Source organism: Gobio gobio (genome assembly GCF_949357685.1).
Source record: "Gobio gobio genome assembly, chromosome: 3".
Taxonomy (NCBI): Eukaryota; Metazoa; Chordata; class Actinopteri; order Cypriniformes; family Gobionidae; genus Gobio; species Gobio gobio.
This window is the reverse complement of record NC_137099.1, coordinates 44,756,190-44,779,023: the sequence shown is the minus strand read 5'-3', so window position 1 is coordinate 44,779,023 and position 22,834 is coordinate 44,756,190. Positions and strand designations below refer to the sequence as shown.

The 22,834-nt window shown below is 39.5% G+C and overlaps 3 protein-coding genes across 4 annotated transcripts in view; all 3 read left to right on the top strand.

Moving 5' to 3' along the window:
• The first annotated feature begins 1,713 nt into the window (after nt 1-1,713).
• Nucleotides 1,714-3,062, top strand: LOC307123735 (uncharacterized protein). Its single transcript, XM_079812409.1, has 2 exons — nt 1,714-2,420; nt 2,522-3,062. The coding sequence occupies exons 1-2, from the start codon at nt 1,715-1,717 to the stop codon at nt 2,827-2,829; spliced, it is 1,014 nt and encodes a 337-aa protein (XP_079668535.1). The 5' UTR covers nt 1,714; the 3' UTR covers nt 2,830-3,062.
• Nucleotides 3,063-4,657: 1,595 nt separating this feature from the next.
• On the top strand, nt 4,658-10,068 carry timm10 (translocase of inner mitochondrial membrane 10 homolog (yeast)). Its single transcript, XM_079812418.1, has 2 exons — nt 4,658-4,895; nt 9,383-10,068. Exons 1-2 carry the CDS (start codon nt 4,825-4,827, stop codon nt 9,576-9,578), a joined length of 267 nt encoding a protein of 88 aa, XP_079668544.1. The 5' UTR covers nt 4,658-4,824; the 3' UTR covers nt 9,579-10,068.
• Nucleotides 10,069-11,746: 1,678 nt separating this feature from the next.
• The window catches only part of unc93b1 (unc-93 homolog B1, TLR signaling regulator), a 34,440-nt gene continuing 23,352 nt past the window's right edge, over nt 11,747-22,834 (top strand). The window contains exons 1-7 of one of the 2 annotated variants that reach the window (XM_079812391.1): nt 11,747-12,016; nt 12,385-12,523; nt 14,473-14,614; nt 15,024-15,177; nt 15,885-16,046; nt 18,442-18,571; nt 18,809-18,902. In XM_079812391.1, coding sequence (XP_079668517.1) covers nt 12,404-12,523; nt 14,473-14,614; nt 15,024-15,177; nt 15,885-16,046; nt 18,442-18,571; nt 18,809-18,902 — 802 coding nt within the window. In that variant the 5' untranslated portion in view covers nt 11,747-12,016; nt 12,385-12,403. The remainder of the gene's footprint in view (nt 12,017-12,384; nt 12,524-14,472; nt 14,615-15,023; nt 15,178-15,884; nt 16,047-18,441; nt 18,572-18,808; nt 18,903-22,834) is intronic. The other variant, XM_079812392.1, reaches the window with a different exon arrangement.

The following is a 22,834-nucleotide window of genomic DNA, read 5'->3' as shown; positions in this document are numbered from 1 at the left end:
AACATCCTGCCGTTGGTCCCATTAGACAGAAATCTGAATGAGCAGGATCAGCTGGGTCCTCTTCAGGAACAAAAAGGTGGGCACAGGGGCACGGAGGCCTCTACTCAAGGTGCTTGTCTTCTTGTGCAAAGTTGTGGTCCAGAGATGAGGGAATCTGATGTAAGCAAGACAGCGACACCAATTGGTTCTCCAGGACAAAGAGATGAAGGTAAAGTATAATCTTGGAATGTCTTTGGTTCATGTTACTTTAGAGACTCTGCATGTGTGTGTGCATGATTTATATCTTGTTTTCTTTATCCCTGACTTTACTAATTGTTTTTTTTCAGACCACCCAGGCTTTCACAATCAGTCAAGATCCAATACAGTTGAGCTCCCGACTCAGTCACCTGAACAGGACAACTTGAACAAAGTTCAGAATCTAGCAACTGTGTCAAGGAACTCTACCCCCTCACTTAGAAAAGGCTTGATTTTAACCCCAAAAGCCACAGCTGTCCCAGACTCTGTTGCAGCAGGTGAAATGCCAAGCCTTATGACCAGCATACCTGATGACAGGCCAGATTTCAAACTGCTACAATGCCTTTCCCCCCTTAAATCAGAGAAAGGAGACAGTGATGTTCCATCAAAACAAGAACTATCAAAACCATCAAACGGGCAGGACTCAGAAACACGAAACGTTCCCTTGTGCATTTCTGAATCACCACTGATGTTGAAATTCCCTGTAAGCTCAGCGATTGATTCCTCCTACCCACGTCCACAGCGTGACCTCGATGCCTGCCAAAATCGATCATGCCCTGAACTTGCAGAAATGCAAGAATTAAAGACTTCCTTTTCACACAATGATTTAATCAGCGAAAGTAGCTCCAACATCGTTCAGCCTGATGTGAGTGAAGCTAGTGAGTGTCCTAAACAGAGAAAGACGAGAAAACGGAGGCGTGCGACTCGAAAGTCAAAAGTGAAAGGGGACACTGAGTGCCAAAACCTAGAAAATGAGGTTGAGGTTCAGGTTCAACCAAGGATATCCAAGCGCAATAAGCCCCGCTGTGTAAACATTAAGCCATCAAATTCTGACACATATGGAGTCAGTACCCGATTGACCAGTGCAAGCAGTAGAGTAGCTGCAGGTGTGAAGAGAAGACGAGAAATGTCTTCACCTCTCACCAAACAGCATCAACATGTAGATGTTTTGCCTATCACTGGTGTTGTAAAACGTGGTCGTGGCAGACCTAAATCTTCTGTAGCTTCCGTGGGTAACAAGGCAAAGAAATTGCCCACTCCAGGCCAAGAAGATTGTGAAGTGAAAAAAACTAAGACAGACAATGAGATTGATCAGGGTAATAAGCAAGAACCAAATACACAGCAGGAGAAAGACTCAACAGAAATGGAAGAAGCAGATGTTAACAGCAATTTTGCACAGGCAATGCCAATTTCTCACTTAAAATCTGCTGGCCAGGCGAAGGGACCAAGTATCCTTGATCAAATTTTCCATCAGGCTCTTCCAAGTGTTGCCAGTCCCACATATAAGAGTTCTCTGAATATTGATAAGCAGCTAACATCAAGCCTGCGAGACATGTCTTTTAGCCTTCAAACATTCCAAGGAGGGAAAAGTGAAGACCTTAATAGTAAATTAGTGGCGAGTAGCGGTGAACCGATCAATAAAGGCATTTGTGGGGAGAAAAAAGCAGAGATGTCTATACTGATAAACGGAAAGGAAGACATGGAGGTATCTGACAATCATGCGAGGTCATGTGGAGACGTGCCAGATAATGTGAAATATTTAGTTAAAGACGGAGATATTTCCATGGAGGACAACTCGAGGAGAGCAGCCACTGTTTTACAGAATAGTGATTCCCAAAATGAGACGGGAAAAGACATTCAGGACCATACAACTGAGATTTCTGTCTTGTTAACACCTGTTGAGGATATTGATGATGCTGCCTATGATTTGTCATCCAAAAAGTCGGACTGTGTTGTTAATACCAATGAAGTGACAGCGATGGAGGGAGTAGAAAAGAACTTCTGTTTGAATCATGATAGTACACGAGAAGAACATCTCAGAGATGAACAAAACTCGGAAGCTACAGTTTCTAACGAGAGTTCATTTGAGATGACATCAGATGGTGCACATGGTGTTGACACCCAGGATATTGGCCGGGTGGCCGATTGTTTGGTGAACAATGAAAAAGAGGATCGGATGACGGAAAAAAATATGGCGGGAGAAGAAACTGAAGTTTTCAGAGCACATGGATTTGTAGAGGAAAATGCTCTGCTTGTGGCGAATGAAGGACATAGCCAAATCACCAATGGGTTGGAGGGGGCCCAAGATGCTGAGATGATCGATGGACAGACCTTTCTGGAGGAAGAGGAATTGAGTCAAGGACACATCGCAACTGCTAAGATTGCAGATAATTCATCAAAAGGAGGTAAAAATGCAAACTTTAGAATTATAATTCAACATTTTTGTACATTATTAATAATCAATATTCTTGATCTTGCCGTTTTGCCTTCATATCTTGTCTTCAAGAAATAAGCACAGATGCTCCTTCTGTCCAAGCTGAAGGTTCAAACGTTCACAGCCCCAATGTGTGCGGTGAAGATGTTTCGATGGTGCTGTCCATTGGGGCCGATTCAGAATCAAAGGATGACTGCCACTTAGATGACGAAGATATTGAAGTAGATGTTTTAGGAGAGTCTGTAGAAGAGTTTCCATTTGGGCTTTTGGCAGCTAGACAGGTTGTCACTTCGCCCATTGAGGGTCTTCTGGACCAAGAGGATGAGTTGGATACCACTGAAGAAGAGGAGGTAGATGTCACTGGAGAAGAGACGGAATGAAATTTTATGTTCATGTTACGCATACATCTTTCACATTTTGAAGTCAAAAGCAGATGTTTGAAAGTTCTCAAAACCCAAAGTTTAATATATAAAATGGTGAGAATTCTTTTTTGTCCGTTTGAAGTTACTAAAGTGAATTGGACTGTCAATTTATTTTTGAATGTCTCATGTATAAAGTTACATATAAAATTATGTAAATTAAAATAAATGTCTATATTATATAAGTTCATTTCACTTTTGGGTTTGTGCTTAATTATTTGATATATTACCTTATACTTCGGGACTGTTAAATGCTTGAATCTGATTGGTTGATGAACGTTCTACACACAGAGAAATAGGGTGTCAAAATTGTACCTTTAGGGCAGGGGTCTCCAAACTGGCCTGGAGGGCCACTGTCCTGCAGAGTTTAGCTCCAACCCCAATTAAAACACCTGAACCAACTAATCAGTGTCTTACTTGGGCCTAGTAAGACACTGATTAACTGGTTCAGGTGTGTTTATTTGGGGCTGGAACTAAACTCTGCTGGACAGAGGCCCTCCAGGACCGAGTTTGGAGACCCCTGCTTTAGGGGTACAACAGCTTGTCGCTGGGGCAGTACCCTTAAAAGGACACATTTGTACCTTTTTTACCACAGTTTTTTACACTTAAGGTACGTATTTGTACTCTAAGGTACTAATATGCACCTTTTAGGAGTAAAACAGGTACAAATATGTCCTTTTAAGGGTACTGCCCCAGCGACAAGCTGTTGTACAATTTTGACACCCTATTTCTCTGTAAGGTGTGCAATTATTTTCGGGGAAACGCACGGCTAAAGTAGTTCCAGGCAGGTCTTGAACCCGCATACAGTCCCATATCAATTTGCCAAATGATTTTAGTTATTAAGGTCTTATATTATATATAAGGTCCTCACAGCCTACAACAGCAAAATAACCAAAGCCCACAATGACACTGACTAAGCAAATAAATATAGTGAACAATAGGATAAAATGGACAAATTATTTTCATGTTTTTTGCTACAAATTTACATTTTATTATGTACGGAAAGCACATACTCTCTTTCTCCCGCTCTCTCCCCCATTCAAACGCAAAATATAACATACAGAATAAAATAATAAAATATAACAATATTTCCCAAAGTAAAAGAACCTCAACATTTTAGGTAATTTGAAAAATTGTGATGTAGGCCTATACATTTTTTAGCTGTGCTGCTTAGCTATAAAACTTTTTATCAGATAGAATTCGTTTTTTTGTGATTGTAAATTAATTTCTATAAAAGTATTTTTAAATATCTGTATCCAGTATCACAACTGGAATTCATAGGAATTGTTTAAAAGAGATGAGAACCCTGGTAATAGCTCAATAAACGTCAGGCAAGCAAAAGTATAAAATACTGTTAAAATAACGCAATAAAAACAAAACAATATTAAAAACGGCATTGTCATACATAAAATTGCTACAAGTACAAATTACTACTAAATTAATTTACATATATATATATATATATATATATTATAATTTAAATCGCCCCCTATACCCTCAAATGGGGCATATTATTTTAGGGGACAGCCATTTGTAGTGGTGTCCGAAACCAGTGGACGTTATTGAGCACTCATTCAATCCCACATTGCGCCGCTATAACGAGTGTACAGTCGATAAACACACAGCGGTTGTCCGAATTCACTCGCTCGTTTTCATTCACTTCTTCTAGTGAACTGTAGTGGACTAACGTAGGGAATAGTGATTGAGGGTTTAGGGGGCGATTTCGAATTCAGCCTGTGTTTACAACATTAAGTGTTGTTGAATAGAAAACTTTATTGTCAGCGGAAGTGACAATTACATTGCTGGATGGAAAGGATACACGTGGGTACTTCCTCCGGTCAAGCGCCAAGCACACACTGAAGGTTAAGCAAGCTGTCAAGAGCTCTTTGTTGAACGGGACCCACGCGCTGTCCGGTGGGTTTTGAGCGAGGGTGAACCGAAAGGGCATTTGCAGAGATGGACCCCATGAAAGCGCAGCAGCTCGCCGCGGAGCTGGAGGTTGAGATGATGGCTGACATGTATAACCGGTAGGAATCTCTTATGGCTTGTACGTTATGTGTAACAGCATGCTTTCTGTCGGATTACTAACATAACGTTTTCGATATCTGACATAAGAAAACATATGGAGTTGTGTAGTAGACCACGCAACTATTACATAGTATATTGTAGCAACGCTTTAGCCTACTACAATTAGCCTAATGGCTATAGGCAGGATAACGTTATACGTTTTATCCTTTCATTGTAAGATATTATTTATAAACAAGGCCTTGCTTAAGAACGCTTCGTTTAAAGCACAATCAAACTTAATACGTTCTGCATTAATCCATATGTAACCTGCATGTAAGTTACTGCTATCATCAGAGTTCTTGTCGTTTTTGCAGTGACATATTTTATACATTCTGGTATCAAGCAGGTTCACGGTCTTCAGTTTTTCTTAATTTTGCATCCATATCGGTAAAGTCACAATACCATGCATGTACTTTAAGCTCACATACAGTTTACAAATCATATTATATTGCCAATATGTACACAACGCGAATGTTCTTTTCTGGCTACAGTTAGATCCGTTAGATCAATATTTTTGCTTGCATTAATGACAAACCAAAAAGTATGAGGATTTTTTTTTTAAAGTATATAAAAATCTCACCAACTGTTGGCCTATGCCATTGACATATTACACAAAACTGACCTGCTATATGTTAAAGGACAAGCACTTAAAGTGCAACAGCCTAAAATGTGTATTTTAGGAGGTGTGATTTTCTTTTTTTAGGACATAAAATGTTTCCATGCATTCCTTTCATTCCTGTTATGTACTGTATGTAGTAGGGCTACGTAATGATTATTTTCATAATTGATTATTCTGTCAATTATCATTTCTCTTTCTCTCTATAGTTCCCAACAAATGTATTGTTTAGTGTAAAACATGTTGAAGATTAGCGAACAGGCTGTCGATTTGTTAAATTAGCGACATTCATTAAATTTGACATTATAAATAGTTTCTTCACAAAAAAGCTGTTTATTCAGCATAGTAAAGCCTCCCCTCCATTGATATCCATTAGATAAATGGCCTCTTGTTTTTTTCCCCTGCATACCAGCGTTAGCGTTAGCTGTTATGCTTTTTTTGGCTAAAGGAGGCTTGCCTTCCAATTTGTTCAGGCTTAATTGAAAACTACAGGTATGTGTGTTGAATCAGGAGCTGAGTTTGACACCCCTGTGATCTTGACCAAAAATGTATGCACCCCTTGATGGAAATAAATGTTGTGATGTTACTTCCATCAAGAGGTGCTTCAATTTTTGGTCAAGATCTTGTATTGACAATGCAAGAGTCAAGCCCTCTGTAAAGTCTACTCCAGCACATCCCAAAGACTCAGAGGTGCCACTGCCAATTCATGTGTGAAAATGATTCTTCATGCTCTCTCCCAACCATTCTTTCACAGTTTGAGCCTGATGAATCTTGACATTGTCATTCTGGAATATGGCCATGATTCCTACATGGTTGTTTAAGAACTGAAAAGCTACACTCTCCATCAAATACAGTTAGAAGAACTGTTGCCAAACATAAAGTATAACATGCTAGAAACATAATAATCACTGCAATAATGATGCAATCATTTTATTTTATAATGTTTCCTGAGGTGTACTTATATTGTTAGTATGATTTTTACATCATAAAATGTCATAATTTAGAAATAAAGGGCATTTTTCTATCCTGACTTTAGCCCTCTGGCTTGAATGCTCTGTTTGAAGGGGCGTGTCTGCTGCGAGACTTCAGTGTAACGCCCACTGTTGTGATTGGCTGACATCTTTTCATTTGAAATGCTTATTAATACATGTGGAACCCCTCTCGAATACTTTTACTATGTTTTTTTTACTATTACAGCTGTTTAGATGAACGAATCGTGAAACTGTTGATTATAGCATTATTTTTAGATCTTTTCCCATCACATGAAGATTGAGATTTTGAATTTGGGGTTTTCACAAGCTGTAAGCCATAATCATCAAAATTATCACAAATAAAGGCTTGAAATATCTCACTTTGCATGTAATGAGTATATATAATATATTGGTTTCACCTTTTAAGTTGAATTACTGAAATAAATTAACTTTTGCATGATCATTTTTCGAGTTTCACCTGTAATTTGCTACACATCTGAAATCACTGATCTCAGATCAGGCATTAATGAATTGAACACTGTTACTTACTGTTTGTGGCGATGCTGTAGAATCCATATTGTAAAAGTATGTTTGTAAAGCCTGTGGTGACATTGCAATGTAAAAAATAAACTGAATCAAAATTCTCTGGGCAGGCAAAGCAGAGAAAGGGGAGGTAACCTTTCCCCGTATGACGACATTTAGGTTAGATTCCAGATTGGCCCTTCTGAGCTTTCATTTTGTCAAAGGCAGAGCAGATACCCAGGGCTTTGTTTACACCTATCGCCATTTCTAGCCACTGGGGGACCATAGGCAGGCTTGGGGAACTCATATTAATGTTAAAAAAACCTCATAAAGTGAAATGTTCATGCCATGGGACCTTTAAACATTTGCCTATTAAAATCCAAACTGACTTTTTTTTGGGCCGGGCAGTGTAAGTATATATGTTAACCTAATATGATATAGGCATAATGCTTTTTAATGAATAAACGTAAACAAAATATAAATATTTTAATAAATAAATGTATTCTTCTTTCTATGGCTTCCATATTTCAACAATTCAATTACAATGACATATTTAGTGACTAGTATCACTATGTATGCCCAATAAAGCTGTTTAATGAACAGATTCAAATCTAATTTAAATTTGGTTTTATGCACACTAATCTGCAGCTAATAGAGCAATTTACACCTGCTCAGTAAAGCACATTGCAGTCCTACTGTATGTTTACTAGCGATTATTACATCAAATATAGAACATTTATTCGCAAGACGAACACGCTAATCCACAAGAAACTGTGTGCGACGTAAACTGTAATGGACTGTCATAAAACTCTGAATGCTGACCACTGATGTCACTGCCATTATATGATAGGCTGAGGGGCCTCACATGATCCAAGTTAGCCGTTACTCTTTTTTTCAATGCTTTTTTTTTTCATCTCCCAATAATAAGACAATAGACCTTTTTCATGGTAGTGCCATGACCGGTATGAAAGCGAGGCTGTGAGGGATAGACTTGCCGTGTTTTCAATGGCATCCACTGTATAAAGCTCCAAGATCACGTATACTTTTCCACCTATACTGTCTAGCTCCAACCCCAATTAAACACACCTGAACCAGCTAATCTGTCTAACTAGGGCCTTGTAAGACACTGATTAGCTTGTTCAGGTGTGTTTGGGGTTGGAGCTAAACTCTACTTGTCTGGCTATATTACCAGACCAAGCTCAACCTTTTAATATTGAATATAGGTCTGCTATGTATTTTCTACTGCACAAGAGGAGTGATCAACCAGCATAATTCAAATGACTCTGTATGCAATTGGATAGTCCTTCAACCAATCAGACCACAAGAGGCGTGATCAACGGGAATCAATCCATCGCTTCTCTATGGCCCTGTCCCAAATGGCACACTTCAGGTGCACTTTCGGTCTTGTGGACTTGCACTGGCCGCTGCGTGCGCGTGTCTGTTAAGTCCACGAGACCGCAGGGTGTCCCATTTGTCATTTTAGGTCTCAGCCTTTGAGGTCGATATGCGCTTCTGCCGAGCCCGCACTGGTGCTGGTTACGCAGCGGACTTCTTCCCGGCAGTCAAAGCGGCATTACGTCGTGAAAGTGCGGACTCGGAGGAAGACCGTGAGGGCTTAGGGTGCCATTTGGGACAGGGCCTATCTGTTATTGTGTTAAACCCGCCAATAGCACGTCAGGTGGATAAGCCGGTCTGTGATTGGTTCCCACAAATGTGTAACAGAAGCAGGATAAATTAATGTATAGGTTTCCAGCCTGAGCTGCAGGGCAAGATCAAATCACCGGCAGATCAGGCTGGGTTTACCCAGTCTAAAACTCTGCAGGACAAGTGGCCCTCCAGGTCTGAGTTTGGCGACCCCTACACTAAAGGGACATGGTGATGGGGGAAAAAATATGAAATGGGAGATAAATTACATATTTTAATGCTTTTGTGTTCTCTCAGAAAAGTTTTGCCAAGAAATTTTGCGTTCATTTGCAAAGAACTCAAGTTTCTTGGGGTTTCCGTAGCCCTGTTACCCATAACAAAAACAAACAAATATGCATGAAATAAGGGATGCAATTGTTAGAAACTACTTTCGACTGGTTCATATCTGATGATCATGATAATAAAGTTTGTATTCAGTGATATAAACACTTGAAATTAGTTTGATATTGACAGCTGTTTGATTTGATCCAGGTCAAAACCAAGATGTGTGATCTAATATGATTTCAGATTCCATTATTTCTTTTGAGCAACCCTTTCTCAAGATTTGATTCAATCCGAAATCCGATCAGATTACTTTTGAACAACTGGGCCTTGGTCTGTCATCTCATCTCTCTTGTCCTGTTTCCTTTTGCAGAATGACCAATGCGTGTCACAAGAAGTGTGTTCCACCTCATTACAAGGAGGCAGAACTTTCAAAGGGGGAAGCTGTGTGTCTGGACCGCTGTGTCGCCAAGTACTTGGACTTGCATGAGAGACTTGGCCGTAAACTCACTGAGCTTTCTGTTCAGGATGAGGAGGTGATGAGGAAGGCTGCTGCAGGCACTGGATAAGACCTAATACAGACTCCAAAGGTGGGGCTGAAGGCCTTGGATGGGGTTTGTGGGCACTTTGGACATCCATTACTAGGAAATCAGGCAGCGTGGACATCAATATAAATATTATAACATGAATATGAACAATATTGCGACAAATATTGATTTACTGTTAGACATGCCAAAAGATTCAGACTTTTGGAAGGAGGTGGGATACAGTTCACTCCAGGAGTTATTAATAGTTTGTTAGCATGAACATTATTAACATCACAGGAGTAAAACGTTATCTTGTTTGGGAGATTTGAGTGTTGTGAAATTGTGTCCTTGTGAAATTGTTGGTGACTTTTTTTTATGTTGACACTGGTCGTTGTAATTTCTTACATTCTGAGTCATTTTACAAAATGTACCTTTATTGCGTAACAGAATTAAAATGTTTACCAATCTGTCTTACCAATCTTCTGACCCTTTATTCATTAAAAAAAATAACCAAAAAGTGTGGTTACATTATGTTTGAGATTTTTTTTTTTTTTAATGTTTTTAAGTTTCAACATGAATAATTTAGAGTGACACGAACTGTTGGACTGTCAGTATACTAAAAATAATTTTTGGGGTGATGTGTCACTGAATTCATCTTTTAGCACCACTACACTATGGAAGAAAAATGCTTTGGTAAATCATAATTATGACAAAGTCATAATTATGGCGTTAGTTGAAATTGACATAATGTTCATATGAATGACAAAGACTTCAAATTATGACAAAAGTTTAAATTGTACCAATATCAATGAGACATTTCCTGTTCATTTTTGGAGCTTGACAAACATGGGCTGCATCTGAAATCGCATACTTCCCTACTAAATACAGTCACAGTCATGTGAAAAATAAAGTACACCCTTTTGAATTCTACTTTTGGACACATGACTCTAGAAGTGAGGTGCCCAGGTCCCGGGGCTGCAAAACAAGCCAAAAAAATTGTCTTGTCCAGTCTTTTTTTTTATATTGTACTGCATGAACATTCAACATGTTAACTGAGGCCTATAGAGTCTGAGATGTAGCTCTTGGGTTTTTTCTTCAAACATTGCACGGTCTGACCTTGGGGTGAATTTGCTGGGATATCCATTCCTGGGAAGATTGGCATCTGTCTTGAATGTTTTCCACTTGTGAATGATCTTCATCACTAATTGGCCAATTGATGGCAGCAACAATTGCTTCTCTAAGATCATTGCTGATGTCTTTCCTTCTTGGCATTGTGTTAACACACATCTGAATGCTCCAGACCAGCAAACTGCCAAAAATGCTGCTTATATAGAGGTGATCACGCTTGCTGAGGATCAATTAATCAAAGACATTTGATTAGCAGCGCCTGACTGATGGAAGCAGTAAGGGTGTATTTAGTTTGTCACCCATGACTTTTCCATGTTGGCCTAGTTTTTGTTAAATAAACTATGACATGGTGTAATATGTCATGTGTTGTTGTTCATCTGAGGTTGTATTAACCTGATTTTAAGAACTGCCAAGAACCAGATTTTATTTTTTTTAATTATGTCGATATGTAAAACCATACAATTTTCACATGACTGTAGTAGGCAAAAAACCACAACAACAACAAAAAAAAACAGTATGTGAAAACTATTTCCGAATTCACAGTACTTTTTTTTTAAGTACCCAGATGACCTACTTCCAGCAAGATTCAGAAGTGAGGCAGACGATGGACACTTTACTATCCCATGAGGCCATGGGAGAAAATTTGTAAATGTCAGTGAAGCGATTAAATTGATGCTGGTAGGTTACATGATAATGACAACCTGCCGAATGTAGTTCATCTGGATAACATACTAAATAGAACATACTTTTATTAGTTGTTGTGAAGTAATTACTTGTTCAAGGAAGTACCACTACCTACTTGAGAGTATGGGATTTTGAATGCAGCTAATGTCACTAAAAACTAACATTGAATGGAAAACAGCTGCTTGAAGATTATTCCATAAAAAAAAAAAAACATCCACTTTGGATCAACATGAGGGTAAGTATTTTTTTAAAGTTATGGTAATTTTCCTACTTCCAAAGGCACTTTTATTTCAAGCTCTCATTGTACATTAAAATGAGATAGCATGTGTAAAATAGTTTCTTATGTTGATGCAATGTTAGCTTTTCCTCATTCATTTCCTTTCACAAACATTGAGCAGGAGAAGCAAAGCAGACTGCCTTCCAGTCGGTTTGTGTCATACTGTATGTGCATAGGCTACATATCGAGACACTATCTCTTTAAGAAAATGGGGAACTAGGGAGGACACTTTCGTTTCCTTCTCTGTTTTCTTAATAAAACCCACACGCAACTGTTTATAAGGAGAAAGTTTTATTAGAGACTCGATACAAGTTTCTTAAAGTTGAGTTTTAATCAAATAAAATAGTTTGCAGAGGTTGTCGCTGTAGCGAAGTTCATTGTTACCACTTTGGTGAGTTATATTTGCTCTTAGTTAATGCTTAATGTTTGCTTCGAATGACGGCGTCGTCAAGCTTCACTAGATATACAACATTGCCTATAAATGTCTTAAAATGTCGCGGTGTTTACAGCGAATTAATTGGTTTTGTAACGTTACACTTGTTTTAGATTTTCTGCCCACAAAATGTGGGTTTTTATTAACTCCAAATACAAAATGTATGTATTATTTTATATAATATTACAGCCATACAATGGCTACATTTTCATATTTTTGTCCTCTTCTTTGCTTCACTAGCATTTATTGTGATTTATTTTATTTTTGAAATCGTAATTTTTTTACCTTTCATACACATGATCTCCCTGCATTACTCGTGTGGTTAGAGAGCAGTGCAGCCGCCAGATGGCAGCAGTGATCACTGAAGATAACGTGTACAGCGAGGCTGAAGTGAACGACGCGCCCCCTGCTGGAGGAGATGATCAAGTGCAGCTGCCCGGTCCTGAAGGAAACATACAAGGACAGGTAGCCTCAACCATGCTAACATGCTCACGTAGGCTACGGCAGGGGTTTTCACACTGGGGTCCTCCAGAATGTTCTATGGGGTCCCCAGAAAATAAAAAGACAAAGCAAAAATGGATAAAGTCTACCCAACATTCTGTTTCATTCAAATTTTCTCTCTCCTTTCTTGCCACATACATAGGCTACTTTCCAGTATATATGGTTGCTTTGTATCTTTCTAGTGAGTCCCCTTTATCTTGCTCAGTGGGGTTGTAAGGCAGTATGTAAGCTGCTTGCATAGATTTATTGTGAAAGATGCTTATACAAATAATTTTTAATTGAAAAATGTTTTTCTTCGGGTTTTAAATCCAACATTAAGTAGGTTATAGCCAATTTATTCAGTTTGGAAACAATATTTTGTATTTATAATGTCACACAATTTATCTAACAGTTTAAATGTTTTTTCATAGGCCTAAATAAAAATAGATAGCTTTTAGGAAGTGGGTCCCTCATAAAAGTTCATCATATTTGGGGGCTTGGCATCATAAAGTTTTTAAAACCTTTTGACACTTTCGGTATATTGACGACAAACTGCTTGAAACTTTTTGTTAGCAGAAAATAATTTAATAATTCTACAATTATTTAACAATAGATTAAAGAATTAACCTCTGTTAATTTAATGATTCTATATGGTTTCTAGAACTGTGTTCTTCAATATAAACAACAATTGTTTATATGATAATAGAACATGAAATATGATGTAATTTTACATGTACGTCTTTTGAGTTAGATTATTTTAATATAATTTTAAGCCATCTTGCATCCTCCTTTTTTTTCTTTAAATAGATATTAAATATAATATTTTTCTCAAAATGTATATGCACGAATCAAATTCGCTGATATTCGTATAGTGAAAGTTCAAAAGTTCTTATATACTTATTGCAATGTTTTACTTTACAAATGACCGAATTAAAGATAATTTAAACATTTACACTACCAGTCAAAAGTTTGGAATAATTCATATTTTTAAAATGCAGTAAAACAGTAATACTGTGAAAAATGATTACAATTTAAAATAAATGTTACATGTATCTATTTTAATATATCTTAAAATGTAATTTATTCCTGTGATGATCATTGCTCCAGACTTCAGTGTCACATGATCCTCCAGAAATCATTCTAATATTCTGATTTGCTGCTCAACATTCATTAATATTACTATTATCAACATTGAAAACCATTTTGCGGGTTAATTGTTTTTGTGTACCATCATACATTTTTTCAGAATTCTTTAATAAATATAAAGTTAAAAAAAACAGCAGTTATTGTGTGTGTGTATGTATGTGTGTATGTATGTATGTGTGTATGTATGTATGTATGTATGTATGTATGTATGTATGTATGTATGTATGTATGTATGTATGTATGTATGTATGTATGTATGTATGTATGTATGTATGTATGTATGTATGTATGTATGTATGTATGTATGTATGTATATATATATATATATATATATATATATATATATATATATATATATATATATATTAGTAACTTTATAAATTAAACTTTTGATCAAATTAATGAATTAATTGTTATAATTAATTTGATAATTTATTAATAATATAATTATCGATGATTAATCAAATTAATTATCCATCCTCGCTGCATAAGTTTTGCGTGTAACTATATTTGATCAAAAACAACTTGAGTGAAAAGTTGAATAAGGATAATAACAAAAAATCAAGTTCATATAGTCAATGTCATGAATGTGCTAAATACTGCAGTCTCAAATATTCCATCTTCACTTTCCATCTTCACTTTTCTTTGTTTAAATTTGACAAAATCCTGACACTTTGTCTAAGTGTAAAGGAAATATAAATTGAATACAAATTCAATATAATATAAATGTGTTGCGTAATACATTTTCAATGTGGTCTGAGACTTTTGAACCTTTCTTCTGCTAACAGGTGGAGGAGTTTCTCGGCCCACATCCTGACTACGATGAGGAGGAGGAGGAGCGCAAGTACTACAGACGAAAGAGGCTGGGTGTAGTGAAGAACGTGGTGGGGGCCAGTTGCGGAGGAATGATCATCTACAGCGTTTACATGGGTCAGCCATTGCGCATCACACACCACAGGCACACGATATGATTCAGTCGAGCGATGACCTCATACTCTACAAAGTCTGCGCGCGCTGTTGTATAAAAAGATTCCACTGTAAATACGACATTGAGTAGGACTCTACTTGTGTCACACTGTTGTTTCAGTGGGATTTCATTATGCACTGTCTGCTCCCATGCAATGCCAATGAATATGACATGCTTTGTGGATGGCATACTTGACTGACTCTTCACTCATCTGGTCATTTTTAGCAAGTTCATTGGCATGCGCACGCTCAAAGATGTCTCATTTGGTCTGTGAAATCGAGGGACAGCTGACGAATCTCTTGTCTAATGCCAAAAGTAAAAGAAGGTTTTGGGAGTGTTGAGCCTGCTTTTTCACAAATTGTTTCTCTGTAGGTTTGTTACAGATGCAGTTAATTCTGCACTACGATGAGACGTACCGAGAGGTCAAGTATGGCACCTTAGGGCTGGAGGATATCGACAACAAAATGCTGATGGGCATCAACGTTACGCCTATCGTCGGCTTGCTCTACACACCAGTGCTCATTAGGTAGAATGATGTCCTTGCATTTCTGTTTAGTTCGCAATGCTCATGCAACCTACATTATTCGGCTTTGCTCATTTAGCTTGGTTCTTTGGATGTTTGTTTTCTATCTGTTTCTATTGTTCTATCTGTTTCTTTAATATGCTTTCTGCTAAAAACAGGGACCAAACTCACAAAGGTGTCCAATATTGCTGCGAAAGTTATAGGTCTCCCAACACAACCTCACAGAACTTAACAACAAAGCGATCACACACATTGCAATTTCAATAGAACAGGACTCCACACATCCACTTAACGAATATTTAGCCCTACTGCCTTCAGGGTGCAGGTATAGGGATCTCGCTTTGGAAGAAGCCTAATTCCCTCAGCCATCACCTTAACAACAGACATCGCTGAGTGTTACCTTGACTTTAAAAAAAAAAAAAACATGTATGTATTTTGTATTATGTTGGTTATGTTGTTGTGTGGGTTAAACAAGTGCAGTGCTGTGGAAAAGAATTTCCCCTTTGGGGACAATAAAGTTTAAGTAAGCAAGTTTGTCACCCAGCTACACAGTTATTAGCAGCACTTCTTCATCTACTGTCCACTTAATGCTTGAGCAGTTTTGGCACTAAAGGTCTTCTCACACCCATGGTGGAAACTAAAAATGATGTGTGATGATAATTACAGTCTTTCCCCTCTAATTGAAGTTTATTTCTCAAATTCTTCCTCAGATTTCTGGGGACTAAATGGATGATGTTCCTGGCTTCAGGCATCTATGCTCTCTTTGTTTCAACCAATTACTGGGAGCGATACTACACTCTTGTACCATCAGCTGTGGCCATTGGTGTTGTCATTGTTCCTCTGTGGGCATCGTTGGGAAACTACATTACCAGGTTAGGGTGTTCAAAAACGTTAAAACATTTATTCAGCAAGGATGCTTTAAATTGATCAAAAGTGACAAAGAAATGTATAATGTGACAAAAGATTTCTATTTCAAATAAATGCTGTTCTTTTGGACTTTTTATTCATCAAAGAATCCTGAAAGAGAATACTATATTAGACAGAACAATGTCAACATTAGGGCTGCACAATATATCGTGATTATCGAAATATCGCAAATGTACATATCACGATATGCATATCGCAACCGCACGCAATATCTGAATGATTTTAATAGGCTACTTCAACATTGTGAAAAGTGTACGTTTTAGGTCGACGCATATAGCAGAGAATAGACTGGGCACACGACTGTTACTTATGTGACTTGCTTGACATTAAAAAGAGTTATTAAACACAATAACTTGCGAAAAACAACTCCTTGCAGTCTCGCGCTGTCTGCTGTCTGACACACACCGAAACGTGCACACAAGCCGCCTCTCTGAAAGCGTGTGATCCCTTCAGTTCTGTTTTGTGCCTTGTTACACACTCGAACCGTCAAATACACACACTGTAATGTCAAAATGACTGACGAGTGTTTATGTAAACACAGTCGGTTATGCTTTAAAGGACAACTCCGGTGAAAAATGAACCTAGGGGTAATTAACACATGGTTACCGAGTAGATCGTTCTCTGGGATGCGTTTTCATGAAAATCGAATGTAAAGAGTTTTATCTCTAAAAACAAATTAGCTTATAACGCTAGTATATGGGGCATATAATAAGTAAAATTAAATCGCTTGTTAATACCACTAACAAGGCTCAAAATAGTCTCACACTAACACGGTAGCATAATGAGGGTCCCTACATGCAAACCGAAGCTTTGAGAACTTTGTAAGTGTACAAACAGTTTAATAAGAAGATACTTTATAAAGACAGTACATTACGCGTATACAGACAGGAGCCATCTTGGAAAGCAGTCTCGATTGAATGTGAATGATATCAGTTGGGGAAAGAAACCGAATGTGTGTCAATAGGATCCGTGCATTAGGTCTTAAAGTGACAGTACAGCTTTATTATGTATCAGTGTATATTTAATTAATGTGAAGACTACTGTTTTTAGTTCTTATTTTTAATAACAAAGATAAATTAAAATAACAAAAATAATGGTCCACCCCTAGTTCAGGTGTCTTTGTTTACCTGGATGTTCTTGATGTTAAGTTTTAGGTTAATATAACTGTATATTACCAAGTCGAGCAAAGAGTTTTTGGTATTTAAATATTGGCATTACATTTTTTGTTTGTTTACATTGATGTTAAAATTATATTGTCAGATTTGTGACATTAATTTTTGCTAAAACACTGCTGGTCACTTTCAGAAGTTGTAGTGATGCTTTCTTTTCCCAGAAAGAATGTGAAACACATAAATGGTATCATTCTCAGTTTTTAAATAATTTTTAATATATATGATTTAAATAGATTTTACACACTTAAAGCAATATCGAATCGCATATCGAATATCGCATTATTTAACAAGGTATTGCATATCGAATTTTTCTTCAATATCGCACAGCCTTATGTTGCCTTAGTCAACATTGATGATAATATTAAGAAATGTTTTTTGAGCAGCAAATCAGCATATTAGAATGCTTTCTGAAGGATCATGTGACACTGAAGACTGGAGTAATGATGATGAATATCACAGGAATTTATTAAAATGTTTAAATACATTAAAATAGAAAACAGTTGTTTTAAATTGTAATAATATTGTGCAATATTACTGTTTTAGTGTTTTTATTGTATTTTTGATCTAATAAATTTGGTGAGCATAAGAGACTTCTTTCTAAAACATTAAACAATCTAACCAACCCTAAACGTTTGAACGGTACTGTACGTGTCATTAATTTTAAGCATATTTTTTGGCATTTACAGTATTTTATTGAACTAAAACTGCAGGCACAACTGTGATGCAAGATTTATTGTTACCATATGGATTATTGGCTAATATTTGAGATTTTTTTTGTTTTAAATGTATCTCTTTCAGTTGATATTGTGTATATATTTTGAAGTTACTGGCCTTAATGTGAAATTATTACTGGTATTTGTTCATTGTTATCGAGCAGAATTGTAATATTGGTGAATCTTTAGCTGTGTAATATTTTTTTAAACAAACAAAAAACTTATCCTAGTTCTGTTTTGCAGTTACTGTAAGCCATTTGTAGGTTGATTTCCAATGTGAGTTGGTAGACAGGAAATATTTGGGAAATCTGCTTGCTCATTATTTTTCAGATTATTTAGCAAGCGTTTCTCAGCTGTATATACCCTCACATTGTCTTAGCATGACCAAAAGCTCACTACTCAGTTATTCAGCTATTTTCTTTCAGTATCTAACTTCCCACCTGTGTGCTTATCAGAATGGCCCAGCAGTACTATGAGTATGTGAACTATAAGGACGAACATGTCCAGGAGCAGAAGAAGCCCCCCAAAGGAGCCTTCCATTCTTACATCATCATTTTCCAGTCCGTTTTCTACATTTTTTTCCATGTGAGTTAAGATAAGCCATTTCAAGGCACTTCTAATGTGTGTGAAAGGCTGTAAGTAGTAATAGTTAACCTGTAATTAGTTGTGCTCTCCACTTTGCCATCATAACTGAAGAATTTATATGTATTCACAGCTGCGTGTGTGTGTGTATGTGTCAGATGCCGGCTGCATATGTGGGTTTGTGCATTAACATGCAGTTATTTATAGTGTTCACTCTCTGTCTCTCTTCTCTCCCTGCAGCTGAGTTTCGTGTTTGCCGAGTTCCCCATGGTGCTGTTCCTCAATAACTATCTGAATGATTACAATCATACTCTCTTCAAAGTCACACAGTGTGGTAAAATGCTCTCTTTCTCGATTGTGTCCTCTTTTTAGCTTTACACGCTGCCATTTTAAAAGGCTCACGAGCAGATGCTCAGTATGACATTTCCATAGCATTAGTTCTCATATCCTTTTATGGAGTTTTGACATGCTTGATTCATGTAGAATCAGTCATGTAGAACTAGAAGAGTCAAAAACAACTTTATAAAGTATTCAAGACATTCTGAAGTGCTGCTGCTGGTTTCACTTATATGTTTTGTTGGATATTTCTGGGAGTTCTAACAACTATAAAAAATATCTATGAAACTACCACACCATACATAAGGTATACATAGGTATCTATATACACTATATTGCCAAAAGTTTTGGGACGCCTGCCTTTACATGCACATGACATCCTATTCTTAATCCGTAGGGTTTAATATGGAGTTGGCCCACCCTTTGCTGCTATAACAGCTTTAACTTTTCTGGGAAGGTTTTCCACAAGGTTTAGGAGTGTGTTTATGGGAATTTTTGACCATTCTTCTAGAAGCGCATTTGTGAGGTCAGGCACTGATGTTGGATGAGAAGGCCTGACTCGCAGTCTCCGCTCTAATTCATCCCAAAGGTGTTCTATTGGGTTGAGGTCGGGACTCAAGTTCCTCCACACTAAACTCGTTCATCCATGACTTTATGGTATCCCCAAACTGTTCCCACAAAGTTGGGAGCATGAAATTGTCCCTAATGTCTTCGTATGCTGAAGCATCAAGAATTCCTTTCACTGGAACTAAGGGACCAAGCCCAACTCCTGAAAAACAATACCACACCATAATCCCCCTCCACCAAACTTTACACTTGGCACAATGCAATCAGGCAAGTACCGCTCTCCTGGCAACCGCCAAACAGACTCGTCCATCGGATTGCCAGACAGAGAAGCGGGATTCTCGACTCTCCTCTAGAGTCCAGTGGCACATGCTTTACAGCACTGCATCCGGCGCTTTGCATTGCACTTGGTGATGTAAGGCTTGGATGCAGCTCCTCGGCCATGGAAATCCATTCCATGAAGCTCTCAACGCACTGTTCTTGAGCTAATCTGAAGGCCACACGAAGGTCTGTAGCTTTGAAGGTCTGTAGCTATTAACTCTGCAGAAAGTTGGTGACTTTTGCGCACTGTGTGCCTCAGCATGCGCTGACCCCGCTCTGTGATTTTATGTGGCCTACCACTTCGTGGCTGAGTTGCTGTTGTTCCCAGTTGCTTCCACTCTGTTATAATACCACTTACAGTTGCCCGTGGAATATTTAGTAGTGAGGAAATTTCATAAATGGACTTTTTTTTGCACAGGTGGCAACCTATCACAATTTTTTTTTTTTTTTGAATTTTTTTTGAATTTTTTTTATTTCACACACTTCATCATTTTAAAGACAAAATTAACAATTAACAATAGTTTCAGACAATACCACGCTTGAATTCACTGAGCTCCTGAGAGCGACCCATTCTTTCACAAATGTTTGTAGAAGCAGTCTGCATGCCTAGGTGCTTGATTTTATACACTTGTGGGCATGCAAGTGATTGGAACACCTGAATTCAATGATTTGGAGGGTTGTCCCAATACTTTTGGCAATATAGTGTATATGTATAAAGGAGCAACAAAACATAAAAACGTCCGGTTACGTATGTAACCCTCGTTCCCTGAGGAGGGAACGGAGACGTACGTTAGTGACTAACGAATGGGGTTTCGCTTAGAAGCCAATCATCTTCATCGTATTCAACAGCGCCCAATGGCAGTGCCAATGCCATGGGCATGCGGAATTTGCATGCGTAACTCCGCCCCACCTCGTGGGTATATAAGGAAGTACGCTGCGAACATCGCATTATGTTACTGCTGCAGGAGCCAAGACTGAACTCCTCGCGTTCCAGGCAGCACAGCTGACGTGGCTAAGGAAACGTACGTCTCCGTTCCCTCCTCAGGGAACGAGGGTTACATACGTAACCGGACGTTCCCTTTCGTTCAGTCACTACGACGTACGTTAGTGACTAACGAATGGGGGAACCTGTAAAACAGCGCCACTCAGCTGTCATCCAGTGCCCTGCGTAAGTGTGAGATCCCGCCACTTAAGGCCCTAGGACTCCCACTTATCACAGGATTACCAAGGTACACTGGGAAGCATATCCCAGTGAGGGAATGCCAAGATGCCTACCGTAGGGAGGACTTAGAGAATACACATATGACCCGCTGAGGGTTGCATATGGAAGATCTCTAGGGTACCAGCCGAAGGTGGATTTTTAACCCTAGGGGTGGCAGGGACTTGCCAAGGGAAAGACACCTGCTCACTGAGGAGGCTTATGGTGGGAATACTCGTGTGGGGGTCGCCGGAGGGGAACCATGCACACGGAGCACCTGGCCGGACATGAGGGTCTGGGCTCGAAAGGGCAGACTGAACTGATGTCGGCGTCGACAGTGCTGGAGGAGCTCAGGGCTCTCGGGGAGCTCACCTGAGGAAAATATCGCACGTATCCAGTCATGGGAGTGGAATGGCGAGCAAGCGAAGACACCTGAGCCTGGCCCATTACCGGCCACCCGTAGGGGCGAGTACATAGTCGGACACTGGCTCCACTCGGAGATTGTAGAATCTGGCGAATGTGTTGGGTGTCGCCCAGCCTGCAGCTCTGCAGATGTCTGTTAGCGAGGCGCCATGCGCTAGAGCCCAAGAGGAGGCCACACTCCGGGTGGAGTGTGCCCTCACACCAAGGGGACATGGTCGGCCTTGCTGCTGGTTTGCCAAAACAATGGTGTCCACTATCCAGTGAGACAGCCTCTGCTTTGAGAGAGCGCTTCCCTTCCGCTCTCCACCATAACAGACAAAGAGCTGGTCTGAGGTCCTGAAACACTGCGTCATGTCTACGTAGGCGCGGAGAGCGCGTACTGGACAGAGCAATGCCAAGGCTGGGTCTGCCTCCTCCAAAGGCAGCGCTTGCAGGTTCACCACCTGATCTCGGAACGGAGTGGTAGGAACCTTGGGCACATATCCGAGCCGGGGTCTCAGGATCACGTGAGAGTTAGCCGGCCCGAACTCAAGGCACGCTTCGTCAACCGAAAATGCTTGCAGGTCCCCGACCCTCTTAAGCGAGGCCAATGCGGTCAGCAGAGCCGTCTTCATAGACAAGAGCTTAATCTCGGCCGACCGCAAAGGCTCAAGGGAGGCCTCTACAGAGCACTTAAGACTACTGAGAGGTCCCAAGAGGGAACGAGAGGAGAGCGAGGAAGATTCAGTCTCCTCGCCCCCCTCAGGAACCTGATGATCAGGTCGTGCTGCTACTTACCTTATTGTCTCCCAGGAGATCGTGGTAGGCAGATATTGCGGCCACGTACACTTAAGGGTGGAAGGAGACAGCCTTCGTCCCACCCCCTCCTGGAGAAACGAAGCACAGACCCGATCGGGCATTTCCAGGGGTCTTCCTGGCGGGAAGAGCACCATGTGACGAAGAGGTCCCACTTCAACGCATAGAGGTGTCATGTAGACTCTGCCCTAGCGGAAGTGATGGTAGCGACCACCGCAGGTGGAGGCTACTCAAACCAGCCGCGTCCCGTCCAGAAGCCACACGTGGAGCTTCCAGAACGCTGGACGCGGGTGCCAAAAGGTGCCCCGTCTCTGAGTGAGGAGTCTCAGAGGAATAGGCCAGGGAGGGGCTGTCGCAAGGAGTAGCAGTTCTGAGAACCAGGTCCGGCCGTGCCAATGGGGCGACCAACATGACCTGCTCCTTGTCCTCCCTGATCTTGCACAGTACCTGTGCGAGAAGGCTCACTGGGGGAAACGCAAAATTGCGTAGCCCCGACAACCAGCTGTGCGCCAGTGCATCCGTGCCGACCATAGGTCAGGGAATAATACAGGGAGCAATGGGAAGAGTCCTGGGAGGCAACAGGACTACCTGTGCGTCGCCGAACCGTTCCCATATCAGCTGGACCGTCT

Excerpts from the sequence above, each read along its gene's own strand:
- LOC307123735 (XM_079812409.1), top strand. The coding sequence starts at position 1,715 with ATGGAGGTATCTGACAATCATGCGAGGTCATGTGGAGACGTGCCAGAT. Across the intron at positions 2,421-2,521 it reads AGATAATTCATCAAAAGGAG|AAATAAGCACAGATGCTCCT; the intron begins GTAAAAATGCAA and ends CTTGTCTTCAAG.
- timm10 (XM_079812418.1), top strand. The coding sequence starts at position 4,825 with ATGGACCCCATGAAAGCGCAGCAGCTCGCCGCGGAGCTGGAGGTTGAG. Across the intron at positions 4,896-9,382 it reads ATGGCTGACATGTATAACCG|AATGACCAATGCGTGTCACA; the intron begins GTAGGAATCTCT and ends TTCCTTTTGCAG.